At 51.6% G+C, this 20,109-nt stretch overlaps 5 protein-coding genes across 5 annotated transcripts; 1 reads left to right on the top strand and 4 right to left on the bottom strand.

Annotated features, from left to right (window-relative positions):
• Positions 1-776: 776 nt before the first annotated feature.
• Positions 777-4,312, bottom strand: N7498_002267 (putative nonsense-mediated mRNA decay protein (Nmd5); the record flags this gene model as incomplete). Its single annotated transcript, XM_058449329.1, has 8 exons — positions 777-949; positions 1,002-1,295; positions 1,348-3,218; positions 3,291-3,475; positions 3,536-3,796; positions 3,858-3,997; positions 4,071-4,149; positions 4,223-4,312. 8 exons carry the CDS (start codon positions 4,310-4,312, stop codon positions 777-779), a joined length of 3,093 nt encoding a protein of 1,030 aa, XP_058311673.1.
• A 451-nt stretch (positions 4,313-4,763) lies between these two features.
• On the bottom strand, positions 4,764-8,865 carry N7498_002268 (SKI complex RNA helicase subunit SKI2; the record flags this gene model as incomplete). The annotated part of the gene is made up of 5 exons (XM_058449330.1): positions 4,764-5,444; positions 5,494-5,678; positions 5,744-6,023; positions 6,082-8,584; positions 8,660-8,865. The coding sequence occupies 5 exons, from the start codon at positions 8,863-8,865 to the stop codon at positions 4,764-4,766; spliced, it is 3,855 nt and encodes a 1,284-aa protein (XP_058311674.1).
• Positions 8,866-9,566: 701 nt separating this feature from the next.
• Positions 9,567-10,256, bottom strand: N7498_002269 (uncharacterized protein; the record flags this gene model as incomplete). Its single annotated transcript, XM_058449331.1, has 1 exon — positions 9,567-10,256. One exon carries the CDS (start codon positions 10,254-10,256, stop codon positions 9,567-9,569), a length of 690 nt encoding a protein of 229 aa, XP_058311675.1.
• Positions 10,257-11,223: 967 nt separating this feature from the next.
• N7498_002270 (uncharacterized protein) lies at positions 11,224-13,869 on the bottom strand (the record flags this gene model as incomplete). Its single annotated transcript, XM_058449332.1, has 5 exons — positions 13,711-13,869; positions 13,567-13,635; positions 13,026-13,508; positions 11,359-12,969; positions 11,224-11,308 (listed from the first exon to the last, which is right to left on the bottom strand). Exons 1-5 carry the CDS (start codon positions 13,728-13,730, stop codon positions 11,224-11,226), a joined length of 2,268 nt encoding a protein of 755 aa, XP_058311676.1. The 5' UTR covers positions 13,731-13,869.
• A 1,024-nt stretch (positions 13,870-14,893) lies between these two features.
• Positions 14,894-17,157, top strand: N7498_002271 (Hsp70 family protein; the record flags this gene model as incomplete). Its single annotated transcript, XM_058449333.1, has 4 exons — positions 14,894-14,920; positions 14,992-15,118; positions 15,180-15,245; positions 15,371-17,157. The coding sequence occupies 4 exons, from the start codon at positions 14,894-14,896 to the stop codon at positions 17,155-17,157; spliced, it is 2,007 nt and encodes a 668-aa protein (XP_058311677.1).
• Positions 17,158-20,109: the final 2,952 nt, after the last annotated feature.

The following is a 20,109-nucleotide window of genomic DNA, read 5'->3' on the forward strand; positions in this document are numbered from 1 at the left end:
CGGTGTGACGAGGTATACTCACCAACTAGACGAATTGGCTCAGTTAGATGGTATGGTAGATTGGGGTTGATCTCTTGGAATTAAATGAAGGATGAAATTGAACGAAAGCTCTTATTTAAGAATGCGATCTCCAAGCTGACGTGACCAGGCCTTAAACCGGACAGTTTGGATGATTCATCATGATGACGTTTCAAACCATGCACCATTGCAGCTGGTTTCCCAATTCGGTACAACCCGAGAGATCTGTGGAGTCAGCCTCCACAGGATCTAATTTCTTGTTGACTTGGCTTTCAATTCGATCGGTCAAAGCCTGTCACTTCGATATGACATCATTCTATATAGGTCACGTGAAACCTACATCCCTGCCAACGCGTGGGCCAATAATCCGAGAAGAGCAATTGACGATGCTATTAGTAGAAACACGGCATTCTACGACTGGAAGACAAGACATGAAATCAAGATTGTTTGCGTGGCTGGTGTACTATATCATGAGGCGACTAGGTCTTGGGGAATCTGTGCAGTGAGGCGGATTAGAAGGGAGGGGCATAGGGAGGAGACTTTTTGGAGCACATCGGGGGGGATATGACAAGGAAAAGAGTAAAAAAGATGAGAAAAAAATCATGAACAGATATAAACGAGAAATCGGGCATGATCTAGACAAGATGGAAAGACATGAAATGGGCATATGTCTCGTGAGGATGAAAAGATGAGAATCCCAAAAGACCAGACTTGATGACAATGACATCCTGTTCAATGCGATGCCGCATCAAACTGGTCTATTGGTTGCCGTTTGTCGGAATGCCTGCTGCAGCGGCAGCCTCCGCATTGGCGGCGGCCACCAAGGCCTTGGCGTCGGCTTCGTGGAAGACGGACTCGATGATCTGCTGCTCCTCGGGACCGAGGACCTTGGTCAGGCTGTCGTAGAGCCGAGGCTGTTCTTGCTGGAGGCCTGAAGGGGGTATTAGATGGGATTTACTCAATAAAGGGTAATGGGGACTTACTCAGGAAGACATGCTTGAACATGCCGTACGGCTCAACCTTGTCCAGAGGAGTCTCTAGGAGACTCTCCTCGTCCATCTCGTCGTCGTCATCATCGGCAAAGGAGCCGAATTTCTGGGCCTCCTTGTTCAGGAACTCGAGATAGGCAGCGCTCTCGTCGGGGACATCGCCTTCGAGGGCCCCCTCAACCTCTTCCTCGTTCCACTCAACCTCGCCATCCCAGTCGTTCTCCTCGTCATCATCATCAACATCGTCATCGAGAGTGAAGTCGGACTCCTTGGTAGCATCCTCACGCACTGCAAAATTGATTAGTAGGGTACCATTAATTCTATAAGAGAGGAAACTCACTCTTGATAGCAGCAGGCAGGGTCTGGAAGAGTCTTGTCACACCCTGCAACAATCTCGGCCATCCCTGCTGAACACTGTGGGGGACGGTCTCCGCCTTCATGGTGAGAAGCGAGCTGATCGCAGCGATCGACAGCTTCTTGTCGTGGACACGGCGGAAGCTGTCAATGCTGGAGAACCAGGAGCTGAAGAACTTGTTGGTCCAGCCCTTAGCTTCCAAGACCTGGAGACTGAGAAGGGGATTGTAGTAGATGGCGTTGATGATCATCTCCATCAGGTGAATGCGGTAAGACTTGGTGCGTGCCTCACCGGCATCAATGACGGCCATGGCCAACTCAATGAAGAGCGGGATGTACTGGTCAATGTGGCCGCGAAGGTTGAGCATGAGGGTCTCCGCGAGCTTGCAGCCACAGATACGGTCAACACCGCCAACCTTGTCGTCACGGAAGATGTCCTCCACCATACCAACGACGGCACCGAGGTAGGCCGGGTTCTGGACCAGCATCTCAGAGCCGTAGGAGACGTAGTTGTCGAGAGCGGGCAGCATGTCCTCTAGGTACAGCTCAGCGCCAGCCTTGAAGGTCTTGTGGATCAGCTCAAAGGCCTGCCACATGGTAGGCGAGATAGACTTGGATGCGAAGGTGCAGCTGTCAATGATCTCGAAAATCTCGTTGTACAGGTCGTAGAGCTTGTTCTCCAAAGTGATGCTGATGACGGGCATCAGGACAGTCTCAAGGTGCAGGAGCACGTCTGGAGTACTCTCAAGGGTGAGAATCAAAGTTCCAATGGTCTGCAAAACACCCAAAGCGGTAATGCTCTTGTCATCGAGGAAGTCCCCATATCCATCATCGTCACCACCCTTGGTGGCGTTGCGTTCCAAAAGCTCGCCAACGATACGCATGTAAGTATCACGCAGCTGCTCGCTCAATGCGACAGCGAAGGGAGTAAGCTCGGCAGAGAAGACCTCAACGAAATCCTCCATGACGTTGGCCAGAGCATCAACGTCGACCTCGTTGGCAAGCTTGAGAAGCTGCTGCATGATCTGCGGGATGTTCTGCTGCATAGAAGTGCGGATGACATCGTGGCGGATCAGCGGCTGAAGAGCAAGGGCGGCCTCAACCCGGACGGGCAGCTCAGGGTCGGTCATGGACTCCAGAATGTTCCGGTAAATCACCATCAGGTTATTCGGGTCCTGGAAGTCAAGCTGCTCGAACTTCTCAAGGGTATCGCAAGCACGGGCACGGAGGAAACCGTGGGGACTGCGGAACTCGGGGAAAACGTGGCGAACGAAGAAGTACTCGACCTGGTCGGCAATGGGGCTCTTCTTGCCCAGAATGACGGAGGCAAGCGAACCAATCATGCGGAGGGCACCCTCCTTCTCGCGGGGCTGCTTCTGGTCATCGGGCGCGGACTCGTACTTGCTGACAACTGAGTTGACGAAAGTGAGAATCGAGAAGGTCTGCTTCTTGCGGTTCTTGGTGAGAGAGACCAGGAAGTTCGTAGCAGCGACATCGGGAGCGGAAACCTCCTCGTAGAAGTTCAACTTGCGGTGAAGATATTCCGATGGATCCTCCTCGAACAGCTCAATGTCCTCATCCGACTGACAAAGGATAGGGAATACGAAGTGGGCGATAAGGTTATCCATGTGAGGCTTGAGGTGGTCCCACATCGCCTTGGGCTTGACACACTCCTCCATGAAGACCAGAGTATAAGAAAGGGACGGGTTGCTGAGCCATTGGGACTTGGACACCCATTTGTCGATCTCCTGCAGATATCCCTTGAGAATTTCCGGGGCGAAAGTGGTGATAAAGGTCTTCGCGTACGGGGTATAATCGGGCGTGGAAGATTTCGTGATCGTAGTGGGGTTTCCGTATCTGGCGAGGGTCAGAAAATCGAGTTTAAACGGGAGAAACCGATATGACGCAGGGTTATAAGTGGTGCCTTACCTGATAAAAAGGCGGTTCAAGTTGGCATAGGACCACTTCTTGCACTTCCACCAGTGGTTCATTTCTCGCTCCTCCTTGGACTCACCCATGGCGTTGGCCGGAGGAGTCTTGGAAATGATCCGCAGGAACAATGTGCACCAGTCTACAGTAGCCTGATGGGTCTGAAGAGCTGGTGAGAGCTCGAACTAGAGATAACGTTAGCCAGTCCTTCTCACATGCCCCATCTATAGACCACGGGCGCTCACGTAAATAGCGTGCTTATACGACTTGACGACGATACGGAGCATCTCCGCAGCCTCCAGGCTCTCCTCGTCGACCAGCTTCTGACCAATGCTGAGCAGTTGCGGGAACGAATGTTCCACGATCTTGTCGAACTCCTCACGCTTCTCGCCAGCCTTGAATCGGTACACACGGCAAATAGCCAGCAGACACTGGAGACCGGCGTATACATGGTTCGCATCGTTGGTACCGAGGAGTTGAAGGGTGAGATCCAGGAAGCCGGGCCACTGTTCGGGGAAGTCGTTCTGTAGGATCTTTTGGAGGAGGGGGGACCAGCTGGGCGCGGACATTGGGAGGAGCCGACGCCAGGGCGGGGATGAGTCGCTCGCGGAAACCAGGCTTCTCGGACTCGGGAATAGGGGCACGCGAAGGGCTATCATCGATTGGGGCCCATCCGCGGCTGATGCGGTTCTTCAGGTAGACACCGGCTAGAGGGGGCGGGGTTGATTAGAAACACAACGCCATGAGGAAATCAGGGACACGACACGACACGACACCTACCGGACAGCTGAACGGCATTGTTCTGCTCGCCTTGCAAAATGTCCAGCAGCGCATTGATGAATCCGGGCTGACTTTCGGCCTAGATATGGGGGGGGTCAGGACCCCCGGAGTGTAAGTTTCGTGATGCATTCGCCTCCCATGCCACAACGTACATATTTAAGATCCAACTCGGCTTGTTGGCGAGTACTTGTATTCGCATCCAGAGTTGACTGGACACGGTCTCGGAGAACCGTGACGTCCATCTTGAACCACCTAGGCACCCCGCCAGGAACAGAAGCAGAAAAAGAAAAGAAAACTCCTCGCAAGGAACCCCCGGGGAAGACGGACCGGGGCCGATAGAGGAGGAGGAGGAGAGTGAGCAAGGACGAAGTCCGGGGGAAAGTTGGTGGGTTAAAAAAAAGTGTACGAGGGGAACGCAAATTGAAATTCTTGGGATTTTCGCGGGCGGTCGCCCCGCAGCTAATCAGCGGCCGCACAGTGATTTCGGACGTACGTCTGTTTATTGTTTATTGTTTTGTTCCAACTTGGACTTGTTCTCGTCTTGACCTTGATTATGGATGTTGAATGATAAATATCAACTTTCATGGTATTCATATGTCGCTTTGCGCCATGCTAGCATATATCATGGATTTCTAAGGGAGATGCCCGATGGGCGAGAGTAGCCCGATGTGGCCCACGCTCAACGTTTAGCCCTCACATGTACAATGATGCTGCAAAAATTACGTCGCGCTTGATCAGCTCCTGGGCCTGCTGCATCTTGGCATGCAGAGTTGGATCTCCAACCAGCTTGGCCGCATTCTTCACCTCCCGACATGTCTCGTCGAGTCGAGAGATGGTCCGAACAATAGTTCCCTCCATCACGTCGGTAAGATCGGTGATGCGGTTGAAGGACATGCCCTTGGCCCATTCGTAAACCACCTCTGCCAGACCGAACCGGGGCTCACTGGCAAAGTCATTGGAGTCCTCGCTAGACTGGATGACCTGGTGCAGGACCTGGAATTCATTGACCTTCTCCGAGATTCGGATAATGGCCTGTTGACCTTTCTCCAGACGTGGGGTGAGTGTCGGGACACTCTCGGTCTTCTCCTGGAAGACAAATGCAGAAAGAAGTGCAACGATTTCTTCGGGTTCGTATTCGGCGAGGACGTTCTCCAGCACCAACTCGGTCAGAACCAGCTCGTCGGCGGAGTGGATCTCGCATGCCACCTTGCCCTTCAACTGTACGCGGGCTTGATCGTCAACGAAACCTAGCTCTTTCAGAACCTGGATGCGCTGTTCGTAGTCTGGCAGCAATTGTAGGTTTTGATCTGACATCAGCTGCTTCAACTGTGAGATGTTCTCCTTGACCTGCCACTCGTCATGTTGCATCTCGAACTGTAGATGATCAGTAACCAAAACCCAGGATAAAGTAAAATTCACTCACATGTTTCAAGAAGTTCGGGCACTGCAAACAGTGGCATGACTGGGCAATCTTTGCCTGGGCGTTCCGCTTGTCGAGGATATCGCGCACTTGTAGTTCCTTAATCCGCGACCAGTCCATTTCGTCCCACGCATTGTGGGTCCAGGAGAGGTACTTGGTTAGTTCCTTGTCGGCGAACTTGGCGGCCTCTGCATTGGGTTGTGAGCATAACTTGATGAATTTGATAAGACTAATTTCAATGGGTTGTCAGTACCTTTCCTAATATTCAAATACCAGATTGGCCCTCCGGCTTTGACTTGCATGTTCGTGACACATTCGAGGTCCGACAGCGGGATCTTGCACACTTTGAGGTGCATCGATGCAGCCTTATCAGGCAACTGCTGGAAGAATGGTCTGAACTTGGGCAGGAAGGGGAGAATATCACTGGGGTGACGCTTGTTGCTGATTCTGCCAATTTCGAGCACTTGGATGCATGGCATAGGTCCACTCGAGACTCCTTCCCTAGTGAGGACCCCGGCTGTGCGTAATCCATCCTAGACTAGAGTCAGCAATCTACCAAATGTAAAGGAAATGACGTAAGCATCCTCATACCTTCCGGTACACTACCAGCCTCTTGCAGGTGAAAAGTCGCTTGCCTACGGGCGACGACAGTAAACCCGCATGCAACTCATTTGTAAGTTTTTCGTACTCCATAGCAGCTTCGTGACAGGCTGCCAGATCCAAATCGCAAATCTCACAAGGCTCCCGCTTGATCTTGGCCAAACTAGCCTCGGACAGCTGGACTTGCTTCTCATGTTCGGGAAGAAGGGCTTGGGTGGCATTCTCCGAGAAACTTCTCTTGATCATCTCCTCAATCTTCAGAGCTTCCACTCGCAGAAGGTTCAGAATCATGTTATACGTGAGTCTGAACTGGGATCTGAGCTTGGTGGGATCTCCGAGAATCATTTTCTTCAGAGCACCGGCTGGTGGGGCCTCGTCTCGTCCAGAGGTTGTGATGATCACATAACCCACCTTGTCGAGACCTCGTCGTCCTGCACGTCCTGCCATCTGAGTGTACTCACCCGGCAACAGATCGCGGAAACTTTTACCGTCGTGCTTGCGGAACCCGGAGAACACAACCGTCCGGGTCGGCAGATTGAGACCCATGGCAAAGGTCTCGGTAGCGAAGAGACACTTGACCAACGACTTTGCAAAGAGAATCTCAACAATTTCCTTCATGATAGGCAGGAGACCACCATGGTGCACAGCGATACCCCTGCTGAGGAGTTCACGGAGCCGAAGAATTTGTGGAAGTGCCCTATCCTCAGGCTTAAGTCGGGTGAGCGACTTCTCGATGAACATGTGAATCAGGCTCTTTTCCGAAGCGTTGCAGAAGTCTTGCCTGGCTAGGGCATCCGCGTTCAGCTCACATCGCTTCTTGGAGAAGACGAAGATACATGCCGGCAGCAGATCTTCTTTACGAAGGTGTGAGACCAGATGGACCCAAAGATTCTGATCCTGCTGAGCACTCGTTCGACCTCCTCCACGCCCAGTGCGAGCAATATTTCCTTGGCCGCGATTGGAAGGAGCTCCTCGTCCTCTCTGTGGAGCGCCGCCACGCTGTCCACCGCCGCGGGGACCGCCTCTGCCTCGGTCCTGACCTCGTCCTCGTCCTTGAGGTCCGCCGCGTTGGGACTGAGCTTGCGCTGCGGCTTCAGCTTCCTTTTTGGACTTCGCATCCTTGCCCGACATGATATCGTTCGCTTTCTTCCATCCACCCTCGAGGAAATGCTTGGTATTGTCGACAATCTTGAACTTCTCTTTTCCGGCCCAAAGATAATGCTCCAAAGGTACAGGTCGCTTCAGGGTCGAGATCACGTAGATATCCTTCTTCTTCGTGCGGCCAACCCAGGATGCAAATTCTTGGGTGTTGGGCACAGTAGCGGACAGCAGGATCAGAGTGACATGCTCCGGAAGCATAATGATGACTTCCTCCCAAACAACACCTCTCTCAAGGTCATTGACATAGTGAACCTCGTCGAAAATGACGAATTCAACATCTCGAATGAGATCTGCACCTCGGTATAGCATACTTCGTAAGATCTCCGTCGTCATAATCAGACAGCTGGCCTCGGGGTTGATTTGAACATCACCTGTGAGGATTCCCACGTCGTCGAACTCGTTGCGGAAATCACGATATTTCTGGTTGCTCAGTGCTTTGATGGGAGACGTGTAGATGGCTTTCGTCATGTGCTTAGATGCTAAGGCAATGGCATATTCGGCCACGACAGTCTTGCCTGCCGACGTATGCGCAGCAACAAACACCGAGTCCCCATTCTCGAGATGGTAAACAGCTTCCTTTTGGAAGGTGTCCAGTTCAAAGGGCCATTCTCTGGCCATATCCGGAACCAAATCATGGAAATTGGTGATCTCCTTGTTGACATCAACCACATGGGCCCACTCCTTACCCTTCTGCTGCTGAATACCCGCGAGCAATGGATTGCGCGGTTCGAGTGCAGGGAATTCAACTGGCAACAAAGCATCGATGTCTTCATCATCCTCATCACTAACCTCGTCATCTTCCTCGGCCTGTGTTTGCGGATTGGATTCGGGTGTTTGTTCGGGTTGCTCGGTCTTGAGCTCGCTCTCCTCCTGAAGAAGGGCATGCTCTACTTCTTGATCTTCCTCAGCCGCCTCTTTGGATTTCGCCTCTGCAAATTCGAGGCCACGGCTGAAGCCAGGGGGTATTGTGAGAAGTCCTCCCTCGGATCCAAAGTTGATGATACGGTCCAGGCCCGCTTGCTTTCCACCACTTCGTGATTGGTCCGCAGTCTCGGGGTCTGCCTCCATTTCAGCGATGGCCTGGACACCTTCCAGACCACCAGGCGCAAAAGGAAAGAACCCGGCAGCACCACGAACAAAATCTGCACGGCCTGCAGGCCGGCGAAGAAGCGATGTCGAGTTTTTGGCATTAATGCTTGCAGCTGGAATTGTCACTTCGTGGTGTCCGGTAACTCTTCCTTCCAGTCCTTCTCGCGTAAATCGAGTCACTGTTCGTGTCTGGGTGTGTGCAATCTCAAATAGATCGGTAGAGTCGGTTGATACATCCCATCGCCTGCAATTATTCGTCAGCTACACTCGACTTGTCTGTCATGACTCAACCGAGCTGGACGGGAAAGATCCAACTTACTTCTGTAGCTGGTTTAACCATTTTGGACTGAACTGAGATGATGGGGCCAGAAAATCATTTTCAAGTTCCGCCAGAAGGTCCTCTGTATTCTTTCGAGCTTGTTTGCGAGGCCCGGTGTTCTGGAATGTACCATTTTCTTCCTCCGCAAGTAGGGTCGCGATCAATTCTGGGTCTGCATTCTTAGCGCTGAGGCTCAGTTGCTCCATCGCCGAGCTCAGATTCTCTGCCATTGTAGTAATGAACGTGCAATCAGTCGTTGATCGACTCGCAAGATTTATCGGCGTTCAGTTCGTCAAGTGCACCACCCCACGTCGGTATGTGGCTGGCTCTGACGGCGCAACCACTGGGATTCGCGTAACTTCACACGTCAGTAGGTGTTGTATATAAAATTTCAAGGGTGATTACCTTGTCTGGGGAGCACGGAAGAAGGCTCACAGAAGAAAGCTAGACTAGAAGTTGACATGGACTCGCTTGTCGGAGCTTGGTGGAGGGCGGTGTGTATGGGCAGAATCGGGGATTGACGTCGTGTGGGGCTTTCCTTCTGGAATCGTCGCGGATCACAAAGTGAGAGATGTCGAGCTTCTAACTGCATGTGACGGCCATAACAATGACTTTATACGCACTACTCTCTCTAATTGTCTACCCCTGTAATTTGTATATGGTAAATATGGTCTGAATTGAAAAGATCCCATATTTCTTGTTAAAACATACCTTGTCAACAATCAAAGTGACTAAAGTTCGGCCGACGTGCCTATGGCACTTTTTAGTACTAGTGATACTTCCTTCCAACTCTCCTACCTGAATAATTGTCCAGTCACGTCTCACAGAGAGATAAAACTTTACCATATAGTGGAAGCAGCGATAAATTGTATATTGATAGTTTGTACATACGAAATCTTCTATCAACTCACCGAAGCCGGCCAGTAAATTCATTGACCATATAGGAACGTCCAAACCGACTGGGGCATTTCTCCTTGGGGCTTGTATGCTCTACTCTATCCTTCCCCTTGGTATGATCTTTGCTTCTAATGGGTGTCCGCTTAGTACATTGGAGACAATGGCAGTCTGAAACAGCCCGGTTCAAGCGGACGAAGATCGGATGAGCGTAACGAACAACACGTTGTCCTTCCTCGTCAATCACATTCCTGTTCTTCCAGTCAAATTGGTTCGATCCAATCTTGCGTTCCATGATTTGAGGAAGGGAATCGACACTGCTATTTCCGTCTAGAGTCAATCTGCCAAAGTGTGTAGCAAACATCTCTATTATTAGCGAGCCCAGGAGCGGTGGCAGTGACTTACTGGCGAGTCCTTGACTCAATTTCTGCATCTCCTCCTTGAGCATGTCGCATCGGACTGGGAAGCATCGAGGAACATCTCGCTTATCCACATGCTTTTCTAGCTCCGCCAGTTTCTTTACCTGGTCAAACTCCGATGCCACTTTGGCTAGATACTGTGCGACTGATTTGTAGTTTTCTGGCTGTTGGTTGATGAGGCGGCTCTGGTGCATCAGCGAGTTGAAAAGATTCTCGCGATCCTGTTCGAAGGTGGGTGTACTGCAAGGCTTAGAGCTGGATGGGTTCGAGCTTCTGAATGGCATGGTGGAAGGAATCTGGTTGGTCTTGCAATTTGATGGTGCTCAAACCTTGGAAAGCCAGTAAGAGTAAACTCTGCAACCTTGGGACTGGATGGTATTTCGAAGCCAGAGCAGGATCTCACTGCCTTTTGTATTCGAGTATGCCTGGCTGTCTTAAAATTCACGGCGGCTTATTCCCTTTCATTATGTCTCATAATCTTCCCGAGTCAAGTATTCTGATTCAAATGATTCTTTGTTAGGTAGGAGGCAAAACAGGCTTGAGGCTCTTTGTATAAAGATGAGTGAAAGAGAATGGCAATCAAGAACCCGGAAGACAAAGCTCTTCCCTACGAAGAATTCCAATGCCGAAAAATTTAGTTACCTAACCCTGCTTGGATAATGCCAGGTCTTTATTCTCCTAGCTCTCTTTCATACACATTCCAACGGCATTCCTTCCCCTTTTCTACATGAAAACCATCTCGGAAGCTGAAACACCGAGGGGAAACACAATAAATCTCCCGAAGGCTGAACCAGAGGCTTAACATGCAGCCTTGGCTCTACTTCGGAGAGGTCAAAGCAGGGCGGCCTTTACCAGACCGAGTTGACAAGGTCAACAACAAGTTGTAGCTTGCGAGACATTCGCTTTGTACTTAAAAAGATTTCAATTCCGTGGGTGCATTAAAAAATATCATAGTTAGCCGAGCTTTTGTACCATGATCAGCCATTCGAGAAGAAAATGTGCATGAAACGTTGGGACGTAGAACAGAATGGCCGATGATATGTACGCCGGAGCGCCCCGAATCATATGCAAAGAAGAAACGACGCCAACATTCAGACTGTGAAAACATCTGGACAGAAAGACCAATGAAGTTCAACAAGAAAGCCACGAAATAGAAAGCACGAATGTGTCCCTGCTTTTCAAACTTCCCTGTCCAGTATAATCATTTTCAACGGAGCCTGTAGATTATCAGGAAGTAGGTGGACGAGACATTCAGCGGTACGAGAATACCGGGAAAGTTTTTCGATCATGAACGTTGAGTTGGAACTCAAATATTCCCTCCAGGGTCGCAATGTACCTACAAAAAAGTCAGTCAAAATAATGCGGTTCAGTGGGTTGTCAGCTTACAGTGTTCTGCCATCAGCGCCAAAGCCGACGCCTGCGGTGGCATCAGGCTCTTCGGCGCCAGGGCCGTGGATAAGGCTTCGGTCCGGGAGGTCGTTGATGATGTTCCGGATCCATCGGGGAGAATGGGTCTGTTCAAAACCAAGAAGCTGTTGGCGATGCCGTTGTTCCCGTTCAAAGGAGCGGTTATGTACCTCATTGGCAATCTGACGCTGGCGTCGAAGACGCTCCGCCGCAACATTAGCTCTGATCTCGTAATTGGAGAGACGGGATGTGTCATAGCGCCTCTCTGCACCGGGATGCGGTGGCTCGTGCCGTCGGGGAGTAGATCTGGATCTTGCTAGAATGCGCATTGCCTCTGGGGAAAGACCGAGATCAAAGGCTGGCACTGGGGGTGAGGGCGATGCTCTCATCTCGGGGAGCATGCCAGTTTCATGGATGGCAGGATCTGGATCGGCGTGCTGAGATGTGGCGTCCGAGGTAGATCGGAGCTCGGAAGGCGACGTAGTGTAGGTGAGAGTGAGACCGGGCTGGCGATCGTGATTGGAGCTTCCCGCTTCAGATGATCGGCTTCCCTGAGACAGCACCACCGAGCTTTGACGTCTGGGATGGTGTGTACGTCCCAGATGACTGCTCCGAGATAAATCAGAAGATTCATGAAGATATGGGGGAGAAGTAGGACGGGGTGATCGAGTGGACCCATCCGTGGAACCATGATGTCGCGGACGTGCTGCAGGGGGAGGATGTAGAGTGGCTCTGGGTGGCCTTTCTGGTCGCTCCGTCAGCCCCTCTTCGACTCTTGAGGTCCATCGAGCCGTGTTCAGGAACTCCATGATCAGTCTCTCGCGCTCTGTGAGATTTGAAATCAAAGTCTCGCGGAGCGAAGACCGTTCCGTTTCGGGCCTATCCCGCTCGTTTGGAGAATCATCGACATCAAGCCCTACTCGCGGTGTGAATTCTAGATCGTCTTCTTCCATCTGCGGACTATCATATCCGTCTGTCTTGGGACTTAGGCGGACCTGCTGAAGCTGCGAGTCGTCGGCGTCCAAGTGTAGTATCTGCCGGCGCAAGAAAGCCTGACGAACATCTGCAATTCCAGCTCTCCCATGGCTTTCCAACCATACCAAAAGATCCCACGGCTCAGGTGAGAATGTCATGCAGCGCACAGCGCCTCCTTCGGGGCAGGACCGGGAGGCCGGAAATTGGCAAATCACAGGCATATCGGTTGCCTCATCACCGGCGGTATTGTGAATCATCTCAACGTTCAGAACTGTGATGATACCAGACTGGGATCCGATAGCACATAAGTGACTCGAGGGTGAAAAGGCGATGGTAAAGCAACACGCGTCATCCGCCCGCAGGCCAATGTCCATTTCAACACACTGAGCCAAATCCCACCCCCATCCTGCGAGCTTCTCACCGGAATCCGTTGTCATCAGCGCCTCAAGATCGCGGGTGATCTCATAGAAATAAGCGCGGTTCTCGTCTCCTACTGCGGCAAGTAGCCTATGATCGGGGGATATAGCGGCATAGTTCATACAGGTCGGATGGTGAAGAACCTTCAGAACCTTCGAGCGGGTGAGCGAATACACCGTAACGGTTCGGTCGTTGTTACTTTGCAAGATTGTCAGTCATATACCACCGAGGGCCAGGTGGTTTAGTTTAAGTACCTGAATACTACAACATCTTCATCGGAGACCCCCTGTCCATTTCCTGGGAAGCGATGGATGGTCACGGAATTGACGATGCTGCCTCCAAACTTGTGAAGCTCGAATTCCGGCAAGAGCCTCCGACCGGGACGTCGAGTTGCTGGCGCCGAGCCGCCGTGTGAAGTCCCGGGCGACGACAGCCCGGACGGCGGCTCAAGGTCGAGTGGAAGTGCACTGTCCACATCGGCGGGTTGATGAGAGGTTGCCTCGCCATGGACCTGTAGCCCGCTCTCACCGATCTTAATGAAGGCGCATTCTCCATTCTCGGGACCCCCCACCGCGATCCACCCAAAGCCAGCCGCCAAGCATCGCGGCTCGAACGGAATGACAGCTATGTTCTCCGAGCACTGCGTGGAGATGTGAATGGCCCACACGATTCTCTCGACAACTACATAGATGCGATCGGGATCGGCGGTGCTGATGTAGTGGCGGAGCTGGGTGTGACTGTTCACAATAGTATGTCAGTGCGGGCCACCCCACGAGGGGAAGCGGAGATACAGACAAGTTCGGGATTTTGAAGGGAATGAAGCGTCGCTTGTTCGGTAGGATGAGAGACTCGGTCGGTCGATATCTAAGACAATGAAAGTGTGAGAAGCCCCGAAACACGCAATGTACGGGGGGAGGCGAGGCTAAAAGAGCGACTCACAAAGACGAGTCCGAGGTCATGGTGAACTAGCTCAGCCTGAACATTGTCCAAGCGCAAGATAGCATAAGACACCAGGGTACAAAGCGCCCCGAAAGACCCGAAGAGCAAAACCTGAGAGCAAAAAAGAACCAAGGTTGCTGTCACAGATAGGATGCGCTTTGCAAACGGATGACGTAAGACTTTCCTGGAGCTCAAAGCCGGGGAACCAACGAATGCGGTGGACGAAGGGTCCGGATGCGATACGAGGCGACGTCGTGCTTTTTAGTTGGTTTTCGAGCATAGATCGGTTGGAAACTGACTCTAGAACTGGTTGGTAATTTCGAAGATAAGGTTAATTCGCAGAGGGGTAATAGCTTGACTGAATAGCTGGGTACGGGCGGAAATATAAAGCAGCTCCTCGGGCCCCAACTACAACCCCAGCTCCGATCCTCAAAGCCCCGTGAGCCTTATAGTCCATCTGGACATGTTGAGCAGCCATGAATTCAACCCAGTCAGAGAGCTTTGATACCGCCGCCACCTATATTCGGACCGAGTATCGTCCTCTTCCCAATTGCCGTCGAGGGTTCGAACACAGTTCAGGTCACACGACACACAGTCCCGGTTGATCCCCAGCTCCCCAAGCTCAAAATGATAGGAGACACGAATCCATTGAGCTGGGCAAGCAATCCCAAACAGGCCAGGCGTTCCAGTGAAAGGTTCGGGGACGCCTGCCGGTTGCCCGAGGCTATTTGCCCGAGGTAAGTAAGTGTATGATTGTACTGCTGGTGGGATATAGGTGGTGGCAGATCACTTTTGAATGCGGAGGAGGAGACAATCAATTAAGTGTACTAGATGAATTGTGCTAGCTAGTTTGTAATAGAATGCAAAACACAACAGGCCACCCCTTCAATGGGAGATGGATCACCGAATGACGGCATCGTCTTCACTGACTTTGTGTACACTCCTTAATTTATTGCCGAGCGGTGAGATATCTGGCCCGCTCATTGGCCACACGGAACGGTTCTACCGGCTTCGACCGGTCGCTCGAAGCTCCCCGACAATTTCTTCCCGTTCTTCCTCCCTTCTTCCTCTTCTCTTTCTCCATCTCCATCTCCATCCTTTCCTCCCTTTTCCCTCATCACTCAGCGATTGAGTCGTCGAGTGTGATACCCCTTTTTATTTCTGTTTAAAATAATATTCCACAATGCTTTCTTCCCGCATTTCTCGCGCGGTAAGTCTTTCCCGAGGAAACGAAAAATTTGTCACGCGTCGCAACAGTCCAACTGACTCGGTTCGCAACAGCTCCCCCGCGCTGCTTTCGCTCGCACCACCCCTACCTCCAGAATTCCCGGCGCTGCTTTCCGGCGATGGAACTCCACAGAGGGTGGCGAGGAGAAGGTGAAGGGCCAGGTCATCGGTATTGATCTGGGTAAGTACTATCTCACGACAATGTCATTCATCCACCAGGATCCTAACATTGATGACTATAGGTACCACCAACTCTGCCGTCGCTGTTATGGAGGGCAAGTCCCCCAAGATTATTGAAAACGCTGAGGGTAAGTCAGGAAAAAATTTCTCGCCGGCCAAGTGGCCAAAGCTCTAGATTTGATTCTGGAGACTATGGCGCGAGACCATCAAAAAAAATTCGAAGAACTGGATCGTTAATTCGATTTCCGAACAGGTGCCCGTACTACTCCCTCCGTTGTTGGGTTCGCCCAGGATGGTGAGCGTCTCGTCGGTATTGCCGCCAAGCGTCAGGCCGTCGTCAACCCCGAGAACACCCTGTTCGCCACAAAGCGTTTGATCGGCCGCAAGTTCACCGACGCTGAGGTCCAGCGTGACATTAAGGAGGTCCCCTACAAGATTGTCCAGCACACCAACGGTGACGCCTGGGTTGAGGCCCGTGGCCAGAAGTACTCTCCCTCGCAGATCGGTGGTTTCGTTCTGAACAAGATGAAGGAGACCGCTGAGGCCTACATGAGCAAGCCCGTTAAGAACGCCGTCGTTACTGTCCCCGCCTACTTCAACGACTCTCAGCGTCAGGCTACCAAGGATGCCGGTCAGATCGCCGGTCTCAACGTCCTCCGTGTCGTTAACGAGCCTACTGCCGCCGCCCTTGCCTACGGTATGGAGAAGGAGAACGACCGCGTCGTCGCCGTCTACGATCTTGGTGGTGGTACCTTCGATATCTCCGTTCTTGAGATCCAGAAGGGTGTGTTCGAGGTCAAGTCCACCAACGGTGACACCCACCTTGGTGGCGAGGACTTCGACATTCACCTCGTCCGCTTCATCGTTGAACAGTTCAAGAAGGAGTCTGGTGTTGACCTGTCTGGTGACCGCATGGCCATCCAGCGTGTCCGTGAGGCCGCCGAGAAGGCCAAGATCGAGCTGTCCTCCTCTCTCCAGACCGAGATCTCCCTTCCCTTCATCAGCGCTGGCCCCAGCGGTGCTCTGCACATCAACCAGAAGATGACCCGTGCCCAGCTTGAGTCTCTGGTTGAGCCCCTGATCAGCCGCACCACCGAGCCCGTCCGCAAGGCCCTCAAGGACGCCAACCTCCAGTCCTCCGACATCCAGGACATCATCCTGGTCGGTGGTATGACCCGTATGCCCAAGGTCACCGAGTCCGTCAAGTCCATGTTCGGCCGTGACCCCGCCAAGTCGGTTAACCCCGACGAGGCTGTCGCCATTGGTGCCGCTATTCAGGGTGCCGTCCTGGCTGGTGAGGTTACCGACGTTCTCCTGCTCGATGTCACTCCCCTTTCCCTCGGTATCGAGACCCTCGGCGGTGTCTTCACCCGTCTGATCAACCGCAACACCACCATCCCTACCAAGAAGTCCCAGACCTTCTCCACCGCTGCTGACATGCAGACTGCTGTCGAGATCAAGGTCTTCCAGGGTGAGCGTGAGCTTGTCAAGGACAACAAGCTCCTCGGTAACTTCCAGCTTGTTGGCATCCCCCCTGCCCACCGTGGTGTCCCCCAGATCGAGGTTACTTTCGACATTGACGCCGACTCCATTGTCCACGTCAACGCCAAGGACAAGTCCACCAACAAGGACCAGTCCATCACCATCGCCTCCGGCTCCGGTCTCTCCGACTCCGAGATCCAGTCCATGGTTGAGGATGCTGAGAAGTACGGCGAGGCTGACAAGGAGCGCAAGGCCGCCATCGAGGCTGCCAACCGTGCCGACAGCGTCCTGAACGACACCGAGAAGGCCCTCAAGGACTTCGAGGACCGCCTCGACAAGACCGAGGCTGAGACCATCAAGGAGAAGATCGCCACTCTCCGTGAGTTCGTTGTCAAGAACCAGTCTGGCGAGGGCACTGCCACCGCCGAGGATCTCAAGGCCAAGACCGACGAGCTCCAGACCGCTTCCCTTACCCTCTTCGACAAGATGCACAAGGCTCAGTCCGAGCAGCAGCAGCAGCAGCAGGGTGGTGAGCAGCAGGGTGAGAACAAGCAGTAAGCAGCTTCTCACCTGACTGTTTCGCCTTTGGCCACCCGCAGTGGCTAGTGTATTTTTTCTTCTCTTTTCCTATATTCTTTTTTCTTTGTGTTAAGAGACTCCCTGATTTCCTTCGCATGTTTTTTTCCTTTACGCATCAACTGTACACATATTCTCAAGGCCCTTTTTACCCCTTCTATGTTTCTGGTGTCTCGGTGTTTGATTACCAACCTGTATGATCTATTTACCCCATTTTCTTCCCTTCGTCTTTTTGCCTGCACTTTGCGCCTCGGCCTCGAGCCTGGCCCAGAGAATAAGCCGGGATTGTCTACCACTGTATCTAATGACTCTACGGCAAGGGGCCACAAAAAAGGATGCTGGGATTTGGCTATTTGGGTGGCATGTGACAATAGAAATCGGAACATTCTCCTCTCTTTTTACACTTGATCCAAATGTAGAGCCGTTGTGGCGTAACCTGGCTCAGCTTATGTACTGTGTACATTTTGCAGGAGCGCGGGTGATTAATTGCCAACGAATTACTTCATGTTGCGCTCAGGAGGCGAAGATTCCTGTTACGCCGACAAATTCCCGGCGAATGACAAATAAGGGTTTTACTCGGCTGCTTGCTCTTCTCATCCGGCCTGCAAGCGTCCAAGGTGTCCACTCTGACACCGACCTCTCACCTTCCAGCTCCAGTCTAACAGGAAAATTCAAAATCCCCACCGAAAGCTAATATCGCGGCGGTGAGCTAAACGATAGGCCGGAAACATGCCTAACGGCTTGGTCCCGATGATTTGATCCCCAGGTGCTTGGGCCCTTGGCTTGACACTAGCTGTCATGGAGTGTCCAATCTCGTCAAATAATCTACTGGAACGTCATGTTTAGTTGGTGTCGCACTCAGATACTTTTATTAACAGTCAAAATGTCTCCCGAAACCGGCCTTGAAACGCCCTAATTCATGCACAATCAAGCCACATAACCCTTTCCTTGGGAGGTTTGAGACAATAGTAGTGTGACCCGAGGTACTGTATTTTACGAGACATCCAAGAGCGCATGACCCCCTGTTTGCTTTTCATATTGCAGAAATCACATCGTTGAGCCCTTCAGGCGAGCTTCCATTACAACTAGGACTTGGTCAGCGAAGGAAATTAACCTCAATGATAGAAGTTCTTTGTGATCGTCTACTTAATAAGCTCGGGCTCTATCCAGATGTGACAGCCGTCTTCTCATAGGACGAATTGCGAATGTTTACAATCAGCGCTAAGTACAAGGAGAGCCCTCGCCAGCCGCCAGCTAAAGTTAGTACAGAAAGACAGCTCGACCGAAAGCTCAGGAGCAGAGCAAGCTCCAGACAGACTGAGAAGTGATCGTCACTAATTCTAAAACGTGGATCATTGACTAAGTGGGCAAATCTCCGATCGTCCGCGAACCCCTGTAAAATCGATCTTAAACTCAACTGTTTGTTTTTATTGCTTCAAGAAGTAGACATGTCAAGTTCTTCAAAAGAATCGACTAGACTCCTCGGAGATTTGTAGGGCCATGTTGACGTCTACGAAAGCATCACTTTCCCCTCTCCAGAACGCTGGGTAATAGTGTGATCCTCTAGCGCCGCGAGGCAGTCCACTCTGCCACTAGTACGGAGAACTACTCGCCACTTATGTAAAGAGTTTTGCGAGGATGTGCGTACTGCACTAGTATATGTATCGGGCACGGGCATTTCAGCCCTTGAAGGGGTCTGACATGGTTGTCTTTTTGGCCCAAGGGAAAGAGTTCTGCGCCCGCGAATTCCCCTTTACAACTAGCGTCTTCGTCTTCGCCAGTCGAAGGAAGCGTCAAGAAGCGGGCAAATACTTCTATACGGTATTCCAAAATTTGTTTGAGAATATACGCAATCGTTGCGCCAAGCCCGCAGTCTATTGAAGTCCTCATGAATCTCTATCCGCATGTCGAATTTTCATAGAGGATCTATGGGTCTGAGCGCACATCTTGTACCCTTATCAGCAGATCGATCGAACAGGAAGTAGATGGTTGGTTCTTATCATTCATTAGAACAGGAATTCGATTGATGGATCCTTTTGTTGATTGTGGACTTGGGGCCCGTGACGATCGACCACGCGGCGTAGATGGAAGACCAGAGCTGGATCAACGTGACAGGAGGGGAAATGGGTGGGACTGGCAACCTGGCAAGATCGACGCGAGATCGGTGAATGTTCGATCAACATGAATCTTTATAGGAAGTTGGGACTTGTGCTACCAAAGATTATCTGTAAGTCAACTTTTGTCCGTACTAATTCCGCCACCTGTTTCTCAACGTGCTCACCGGAGCATTGATGTGGACGGTCAATATCAATGCTATATTAAATCTCAGTCATATAAGTGCCATAGATCCCATGACTTTGATAATCTAGGCTATCAAGGGAAAATGCTGCCGAGGTCATTGCCAAAACGCTCACGCAGTCGGAGACCCACACTCTCCGTGTTTCAACAAGTATTGACTGGCCACGATAGCCTGGACGTGCCTTGAAATAGTTGGAGCTCACTACTGCCAAGTTGGGTTTCCAAATTGGCTGCTGATATCCGCATCCCGATCTACTAGCATCTGCGCAAAGATCAGAGAAGAAAGATAGAGAGACGGAGAGGAAAGCCTAAGTCGCATGTGTACTATATTGATACTATATGACTAGTCCCGTGAGAGCATTCACAAAGGAAAATAAAGCCGAAGAAGGGTCTCAGTTGCGTGGGCAGTGAGAACTTGCTCCTGTTCTGAAATGCCACGTGACCATTTCTTGGGCTGTTACAAGATACGTTTTCAACGAATCGTAATGATTAACAATGACTTGATGTAGAATGTCCGTTGGTATACAAGTAAGCACGAGTGTTGACAAATTAGATTGAAGACTTTAAATAGGATTCAGGAAAAATTTCATGTGAACGGGGAAAGCTGTTTTCGCCCCGTATGGACCAAGATGCATG

Source organism: Penicillium cinerascens, assembly GCF_028974065.1.
Source record: "Penicillium cinerascens strain IBT 15544 chromosome Unknown contig_1_segment0_segment0, whole genome shotgun sequence".
In the NCBI taxonomy this organism is placed as follows: Eukaryota; Fungi; Ascomycota; class Eurotiomycetes; order Eurotiales; family Aspergillaceae; genus Penicillium; species Penicillium cinerascens.